Genomic DNA, 9329 nt, shown 5'->3' on the forward strand with positions numbered 1-9329 from the left:
GCGTTCTGTCCTGTATAAACAAACAAAGACATTCAAATAAACAATAATATATTTCTACTTCATACAAGTAATTAAGGAAACAACAATAAGCGATTATCGAGACAGCTCAAGCTCATTTGCACATAGAAATGGGAATAAATAATCAATAAATAAAAAATAATAATAGATACATTAATAGACAAACAATCATAAACAGGCAATTCTAAATAGGAAAAAGAAACAAAGGAGAAACGAAGAAGAGGGCAATAATAAACAAGGAGTAATAATAAGCAAGGAATTATAAACAAGTAATAATAAACAGCAAATAGTAAACCAAACACAACAAACAGCACACAACAAACACGGTTCACGTAGTTTAAGGGTGTAGGGTTTGTAGGCAGTTAAAGGTTTTAGAGTTTAAGGTTGACTAAAAGTTTAGTGTTGTTTTAATCTGGTTAAAGTGTAAAAGGTAGTGTAAGGGTTTAGGGTTTAGGGTTAAAGGTGATTCAGGGGTTCAGGGTTAAACGTGGTATAAGGGTTTAGCGATAAAGGTGAAATAAGGGTTTAGGGTTTAGGGTTTAGGGTTTTATTGTGAATACCTGCAGGGAGTTGATCGAAGTGTATGAGATCGAGTGTTCTGGATTTGCAGAGGGGTTTTTGGGGATAAACAAGAAGATAAAGAAGAGTATCGCAGCGATTAAACTGATTAAAAGCAATAGCCCCCATAGCCTGCTTCCCCATAGCACACTGATAAGTATTTCTAGGGCTTTGATTATGATGAGGAAAGGCAATAAGACCTGCAACAACTCCTAAAAGAGCAAGAGGCTCTACTTCCATATGTGTTGTTTGCATAGTAATACTTTCTTCATTGAGCGCAATTAATAGATTATTCTCTTCATTAACATCTACCCATTCTAATACACTTGCATGCAATAAATCATCAAACTGTATCTCTCCTCTTTGAAGCTGTTGTAGATGAGATTTCGTTAGGAGGGGCTTCCCCTTCTCAACAACAACAAGCGGGCGAGATAATCTTCCTCCATCTGTAGCTATATATATTGCTTGGTGTGCAGCATTCAGGTGTATAGACACGAAAGCCCTCAGTAAGCCTCTTCTTCTTAACTGTCTTACAGCAGCAAGGAGCTGTTTAGGCCTTTTATGCAGCCCTAAAACAACTCCATTGAGAAAAACAAGAAAAACATTTGCTTCATGCATTTCTGTTGCTGAAAGAGAGTTTATTTCCTCAACGCCTAAAGCAAACACTATACGTATAACGGGGGCTTCTTCTTCGTCGGTTGTTACATGCGTTAATAAAGCTAAATTCTTTACTAATCCACAGCTCTCTCCTTCAGGTGTATCGCAAGGACATATAACACCCCATTGAGAAGGCTGTAGGGCTCTAGGCCCTGAGACTTTTCTTCCCTTTTCAAACTGCGAGCTCAATCTACACATCATTCCTAGAGAAGCAATATAAGAAAGTCTTGAAAGAATCTGAGTTACACCCGAGCGCTCCATTCTAAAGCGCTTAATTACCCAACTTCCCGTAGATAAAGCTGTCTGCATGCCTCTAGTAATAATATCATGAGGTAGATTTCGGCAACAATCAGGATAAGGCAATGGGGCGTCTTTAGATCTTGTGCTTGCTGTTCTTGTTTGAAAATAACGAGTAAGAGCATAATCTATTTGCTTCTTCGTCTGAGAGCAAAACCTCTTAAATAAATCCTCCATCAGAAGACCCACCATCTGCCCTGCTAACTCTAAACGCTTATTACCATAGTAATCTTTATCATCAAGCAGGTCTGGGCTTGCAGCTGCTTGTAGGCATCTCCTCGCCATTAAACAAAGAAACCTCCCCTTTAAACGAAAATCACTCCCGCTGCTATGAATATGTGCAAGTAATACACGATGCAGTGTATCTACAGCTTCTTCTAAAGCTGTTTTTCCTTGTTTTGTTTCTCTCTCACGCGCAGGAGCAAAGAAGCCGCGCCCATGCATGCGGGGCCTCAAGCGAGACCCTACCCATAATAAAGCTTGTTGTTGTGTTAATACTCCTTCTACATGACAGTCTTGAAGAGAAAGAGAAACAGCTTCATGCCCTCCTGCTGCTGCTCCTGCTGCTCCTGCTGCTCCTGCTGCTTCACCATCCGCTTCTTCGCTGCTTGTAGGAGAAGCTGTGCCTATCATTTGCATTATTTCCTGATCTGTCTCCAGCCCCAAAGCTCGCAGTACTATGCATAAGGGAAGATCATCTAGAAAAGAATTATGCCGCAAGTATAAGCGGCTCCCTTTCAAAACAACAGAAGTTCTGCTCTTCGCTTCAGCAGTAGCAGAAGTCACTGTTGCACACACATTCCTCTTCATATCCAGCTGCATGCAACATAAACATAAACAAATGCATGCATATGCATGCATATGCATGCATGCACGGGCGCGGAGGTGGGTGTATGCATGCATGCACGCAAACATTTGTGTGCATGCATGCATGCGGTTCTTTTTCTGCTGCATGCGTGTGTTGGTTGTGTTGGAGTTGGACTGCTTACCTCTACAATAATTCTATTCTTTGACAGCTGCTCCTGCATTAGCAGAACCTGAATGCAAAGAAGAAAAACAAACGAAAAGAAGTCAAAAAAACGCTACATGCATGCATGCAGTCGACTGCTACGTGCAGATAAAGAGAATAAGGAGACGGACGAGGGTATATATATATATATATATATCTGGTGTATACACATATATATTCGTTTTTCTTCCTGCTCACCTTCTCTGTTCCCTTTACAATGAAATATCCCCCTGGATCTAAAGGGCATTCGCCCAGCTGCTGAATCTGCGCCGTTGTTTTTCCATATAAAGCGCAGGCTTTGCTCTTAACCATGACGGGTATATAGCCAATGCAAACGCCTCTTCTGCGAACGATTTCGTTTCCTCTGCTGTATTCAATCTCAGCAAGAAGAGGAGCGGCATAACTGATCTCCCGCACCCTGCATATTTTCGGGGTCAGTTTAAACTGCTGCATGCTCTCATCTAGCCGAGCCTCCCCCACCTGAATGTCAATAAACTCCAAGAAAAAAGAAGGATCTACGTCCGATTTAATCAGGCGATTTGCTGCAGCTCGCACAATCGATCGAAGCTCGTGCGTAATTAAATAGTTGTAAGAAGCCAAATGCTGCGAAACCAAACCTCTACTTTCAAAAAATGCGGGCAAGAGACGCCACTTGTCCGGCAAGGTTTCCACGCGCTTTCCGAGTGAATAGGAAGCTTCTGTGGGTTTTGTAGGGGGAGAAGAAGATGAATTTGAAGAAGCAAATGATACTTTTCTAGTTGACGACGAAGTTATAGAGGAGTCCTCGCTAAACTTCACCCCCAATATCTTCTTTTTACTCAATTCAGCACCATCCGACTTGCACGCATCACTGTAAGCTGTCGATACACCTGAAACTGAAGAAGGCGCCGATACACCTGAAACTGAAGAAGCTGCCGATACACCTGAAACTGAAGAAGGTGCCGCCGTTGGGGCAGTAGGCGTCCTCATAGGGGTTTCAGGAGCATCATCAGGAGAAGAAGAAGCAAATGCTGTAATTTCTTCCTTGGATTCCCCTACAGAAGTTGCAGCTTTCTGCGGTATCTTAGGCCCGAACTTAGGCTGTACAGACACCCCAATATCCGGGGCCCCCCCCGGGGGCCCCTCCTGCTTGGAGGGGCCCCCAGGTTTACGAATGCGTTTTCTGTTATGCATTGAATTTTAGACTGTTATTTCAACATATGCATGCGCAAACAACGAGAAGAATACACCGCAAAACGCCGCCAATAGACCGCGAGGCCCCCGCGTCCTCAACATGTTCGCCGATTCATTTCCAGGGAAGCAGAGGAGAAATAGAAGAATTGAAGTTTTCTTCTTTTAAATAAATTACTAAACAAAGCAATAAAGAATATAGAAGAATAAAAACGAACAAATTGAGGGGTGGACTTGCGTTCCCGCTGTGTTTGCAGCAGCAACTTGAACGAGAAAAAGAAGATGAATTTTTCTTCACTGTTTCCTTCTGCCGTTTTTGTTGTTTTGGTTGTTGTTACCACTGCGGTTAAACCGAATATGTATTAATAGCATTTGTAATCTTATTCTCTACAAATGCAAGAAAAGAAATACTTATTAAACAGTAGAAGGCAGGCTCCTCCATTTTCTTACATGCATGCGGAGACTTACAAGCCCCGAAACAAACAGAGAAATAAATGCACAAGCACATGCATGCATACGTGTATGCAATATATTAATATAATTTTTATGTTTGTTTCTAGTGTTAGTGTTCGTGATAACAAACAATCAACTCAACAATAAGTTCCTTCGCCTTCGTATCGAAAGCTGCTCTAAATGTGCAGCTGCTGCAGCATACACCAGCATCTATTTGTTCCTATTAATATATTTCTTTGTTTTTCCTTTTATTTTGGTATGCAGTGTGTGTGTTTGCATTTATTCCCGGTTTCACTTCCTACATTTGTAGTTTTATAGTGCTGCTGCTTTCCTCTTTATTTGTGTTGCTTGCATTTCTACGGTTTAGGGTTTAGAGTTTAGGGTTTGTAGTATCGGAAAATAGAAGTGCTGCAATTTTATCGCTATTTATGTTTCATCGGTTTTGTTGTATGCATTAATTGATAGGGTGTATGTACAGCTTCTGTTTATTTGTATATTTATTCCTGTATAGAAAAAATAAAGTTAATACTTTTTGTTCAATCTGCAAGAAACGTTACATTTCCTCTTCTTTTCTTGAATTGTTTGTCTTTCTAAGATTGTCTTCATCTTTTGTTTGCTTTTTCATGCCTGGCTTATTGTTTGTTTGTTTTTAAATTTTTGTTTGTTGTATATGTCTGTCTGTTTTATATGTTTGTTTGTTTTATTTTTTTGTTAGTTTTATATCTTATGCATTTGTTGAGTTGGGTATTGTTGCAGTGTTTTCTTTGTTTTGCATTTTAATATCTTTTTTGACTGTCTTTGCTTCCAATGTGGCGATATCAATTTTTCTTCTCCATGAGTTTATTTGTTTTGTTTGTCGCTGCAGCAGCACCTTCCGCAACACTAAGTCTTTTAACTGCGGTAGCTGGTTGCTGCGGCGCGACTGAGCCAACAACCTGCATGCAAACCCTAAACCCTAAACCCTAAGCCTTAAACCTTAAACCCTAGACTATAAGCCCCAAGCCTTAAACCCTAAACCCTCAACCCTAAACCCTAAACCCTAAACCCTAAACCCTAGAATGTGAAACATTCAAGGAGTGATCGCCGCAGTTCAATTAGCTGTTCGTACTCGCTTTGCAAGTTAGGGATGAGGGGCAAGGGTTTAGGGTTTAGGGTTTACCGATTAGGGTAGCCTTTCGAATACTCTTTCCCTTTAATAAATCTATTATTGTTATTATTTTTTATTATTATTGCTGTTATTATTATTATCACTGGTATTTTATTGTTATTATTTTTTGTCGTTCTTTTTTTGCAAATTTTACTACCACTCTCATTATTATTTTTATTGTATTATATTACATATTTACTAATATAATAATAATAATATTCTTATTATTATATTATATTACATTACATTATATATTATTATTATTTATTAACGTAAAAGCTAGTACTACTGTTTATACTATTGTAGTTGTTGTGCTGCAAAAACCCAAAACCCTAAACCCTAACCCCGCAAACCTAAACCCTAAATGCTCAAAGCTAAACCCTAAACCCTAATTTAGGGTGTATATAGGTGTTGCGGTTTACCTTTTGGTTTCATGTTTGATGGCGTCTCTTTCTTTTGCAGTTTCTTTTGCGTCTTTCTTTGTTTTTTCAATTGCTGCTTGTCTTGAAAGAATAGCAGAGTTTAAATTTGTGCCGGCTGTAACACTGCGAAGCAATTCTTCTTTTAAGATTGTCTGAGCCTGCAGCAATGCAGCTGAAAACAGCAAACAAAACAAACAAAAAATATCTTCACTTTTACTGTTATTTTATCGGCGTCTTCGTAGTCTAACAAATTATAACACACAATATTAATCCTAAAGATATTCGTATATAGATGGATATATATATATACATATATTTCTACCTATATATATATATATATATGTATATATATATATATATATGTATATATATATATATATATATACATATATATATACATTTATGTGCATATGTACCTCTATAGATATGTATACAGATATGCACGTATATATAAACATATATGTATATGTTATATTTATAGCTATATACATATATATGCGAATATATACACATATACACCAACACATAGAAATGTTAATATATATATATATATATATATATGAGTAGTAGGAGAGGAAAAGGAGAAAAGTCAGTGCATGCATTTGGGTGTACTAATATGTGAATAAAAATACAGCATTTTTTCTTTTTTGTTGCGATGTCTCCTTTAGAAGATTCTAAAAGAGCAGCAAACTGCTCATTCTCTATTTGAAGCTGATGGAGGTCTATTCTCTGAATGCCTGATGCTGCTGCTGCGCTGCTGCTGCTGCTGCTGCTGCTGCTGCGCATGAAAGCAGCTACGTGCTGCTCGTGCTGCTTCGCCTGCAACTTCTGCTGCAACTGCTGCTGCTGCTGTTGCTGCTGCTGCAGCCGCTGCTGTAAATGCAGCAGCAAATCTTCTCCTCTTGTCTTCCCGCTCGTTATATCTTCACCCCCAACAACCACCGCTCGACGAAATGCAAACGCGTCACGGCGCACCTAACACAAGCCCTAAACCCTAAACCCTAAACCCTAAACCCTAATTTTGCGGCCTTCAACCCTGAACCCGAATTTAGAAACCCTAAACAGTAAACCCTAATTTTTATAGAATAACCGCTAAACCCTAATTTTAATAATAATAGCCTCAAACCCTAAACCCTAAAGCCTGCAGCTATTTTTATATTTGCTAACAAATAACAGCAAACCCACAAAAAAGAAATAGAGCAAGCATAAAGAGGAAATGCGCTTTAAATAAGAAAATAAAATATTATATTTTATAATAAGCACATATAAATATGAATATATATATATCTATATAATGTTTATTGTATATTGTAGATATTAAAGTGAATGCTGATAACAAAAGCATGCGGAGGAGAATAAAAGACGAGAGAAAAGAGAGCAATAAAGAATGTAAATAATATATTTTACCTAATATATAAAATATATAGAAAATAATATATAATATACAGTGTATAGTATATGTAATAAATCTATAATACACAATATATAATAAATTATACATAATATAACATATATATGTATGTAGATTATTCAAGAAACAAAGCAAATAATAATAATAATAATAATAAAATAGTAATAACAATTATTATGATTATTTGTTTTTCTCTTTTTGTTGCTACAACCAAACCCAAGACTAACAAACGAACAAACAAAAAGTAAAGAAATAAACAAACAAATTAATAAATAAATAGATAAATAGAGCAAGGAATCAAACTATATTTATATTTATATTTATATTTATATTTATATTTATACTTATATTTTTTTATTGACTACGCACTTCTGCTGCTTGCAGCTCCCCTTCCTTCTTACTCTCCTAAAGCAATACATGCAAACAAAACAACAAAAACAACTTCCTGCTGCTGCTGTTGCTGCTGCTGCAACTGCTGCTGCTGCTCCTCCTGCTGCTGATGCAGCGACTGCTGCTGGTAATGGAGTGTTTGCTGCAGCAGCAGCAGAAGGTTAACGGCAGTAGCAACAGCAACAGGCTAACAGAAGAAGCAATAGCAGCTGCAGCTACTGCGGTTGCTGCTGCGGCTAACCTGCGGCTGCTGCTGCTGCAGCTACGCTGCTGCTGCTGCGTCTGGGGCTAACCTGCTACTGCTGCTGCTGCTGCTGCAGCTACCCTGCTGCTGCTGCGTCTGGGGCTAACCTGCTACTGCTGCTGCTGCTGCTGCTGCTGCTGCTGTTTGTGTTGTGTGGCGGACTCTGAGGAGTTTTTTCGCTCCTTTGATTTGCGCTTTAAGTTTAAAAATTTGTTTTTTCTTCCTTTCGACTGCAGCAGCAACAAACTCCTGTCTCTTTTCCAGAGACAGCGCTCCAGCAGCAACAACAGAGCAGCGCGCTGCTGCACGAGAAGCAGCACCAAACCCACTCTGTCCTTGCTGCCGATGCAGCAGACCCTGTTGCTGCTGCTGTTGCTGCTGCTGCTGCTGCTGCTGGGGAGGAGGAGAAGCTTCTGGTCTCTTCTCTTGAAGCAATGCTTCCAGTGCTTGCTGCAGCACCCAACTCTCCACTGCTGTTAGCTGCTCGCGGCGCTGCAGCAGCAAAAAGAGCAGCAAAAGGTTGCTGCTTTCAACCACCTGCTGCTCTCCCAGCTGCAACAGCAGCAGCTGCTGCTGTTGCTGCTCTCCTTAGTGCTGCAAACAAATGGGCTGCTGCAGCAGCAGATACGTGAATTATTTTTCGGTTCAGGCAGCAGCAGCAGCAGCAGCAGAAGCAGCACCTGCTGCTGCTGCTGCTGCTGTTTGCCTACCTGCTAGGGTACGACTAAGCGCATGCATGCAGATGCATTTGTTATTTGCTTTTTAAGTTTTAATAATATTAGCATAAAAAATGAATAGGGTGTTCGAAATAAAAAATATGCGAAGATAATTGTTTCATTTAAAATAAATTAACAAAATGTATTATATTTATTACATATTTTATTTTATTTTACTTCATTTTACTGTCAGTTCTTCCATTTGGATTTTCTTTTTTCTTTTTTCAACAAAACAATAATAAAATATATTATGCTAATTACACATTCAATTTAATTTTAGTTCACTTTAATTTAATTTAATTATTTAATTCAATTTATTTTTATTTAATTATTTAATCTAATTTAATTTTACCCTTAATTCTTGTATTTGAATTTTCTTTTCTTCATTCTGCGCTTTTATAGCAGTTAACTGGGATGTAAGCTCCGCCTCAATGTGAGGGTCGGCAGGGCGCAGGCTTGGGGATTTTAACTGCATTTTTTGGGTAAAAAACAAAAATTGAATTGAATTATTAATTTAATTTAATTTAATTTAATTTTATTTTATTTATTTCGCCTTTTAAACCGTTTCAACGCTCAAAGAAACAACAACATCGCTACGAGCTAAGCAACGCTGCTCGTAACTGCGGCAGCGACAACAGATAATGTACGGTGTAAAGCCTGCAAATCAATTAAAATGCATCTAATTAAAATAAAATAATAAATAAACATTAAAATTAAATAGCAAGAAAAAGTGAAAAAGAAGACAAAGTCGTACGTAACCGACGCCCAAATATCACCTGCATATACACCGCAGCGCCTGCATGCAGCCCCCCTTATTTTTCTTGAAATCTTCGAATT

General features: G+C 38.4%; 2 protein-coding genes across 2 annotated transcripts; both read right to left on the reverse strand.

Annotated features, from left to right (window-relative positions):
- Nucleotides 1–1307: 1307 nt before the first annotated feature.
- Nucleotides 1308–3712, reverse strand: EAH_00021100 (DNA-directed RNA polymerase III subunit, putative; the record flags this gene model as incomplete). The annotated part of the gene is made up of 4 exons (XM_013393504.1): nucleotides 1308–1325; nucleotides 1720–2346; nucleotides 2520–2567; nucleotides 2738–3712. The coding sequence occupies 4 exons, from the start codon at nucleotides 3710–3712 to the stop codon at nucleotides 1308–1310; spliced, it is 1668 nt and encodes a 555-aa protein (XP_013248958.1).
- Nucleotides 3713–4886: 1174 nt separating this feature from the next.
- EAH_00021110 (hypothetical protein, conserved) lies at nucleotides 4887–8967 on the reverse strand (the record flags this gene model as incomplete). Its single annotated transcript, XM_013393505.1, has 6 exons — nucleotides 4887–5097; nucleotides 5732–5903; nucleotides 6364–6706; nucleotides 7512–7547; nucleotides 7939–8268; nucleotides 8845–8967. 6 exons carry the CDS (start codon nucleotides 8965–8967, stop codon nucleotides 4887–4889), a joined length of 1215 nt encoding a protein of 404 aa, XP_013248959.1.
- Nucleotides 8968–9329: the final 362 nt, after the last annotated feature.

This window comes from Eimeria acervulina, genomic scaffold (assembly GCF_000499425.1).
Source record: "Eimeria acervulina Houghton genomic scaffold, Eah_scaff148, whole genome shotgun sequence".
Classification (NCBI taxonomy): Eukaryota; Apicomplexa; class Conoidasida; order Eucoccidiorida; family Eimeriidae; genus Eimeria; species Eimeria acervulina.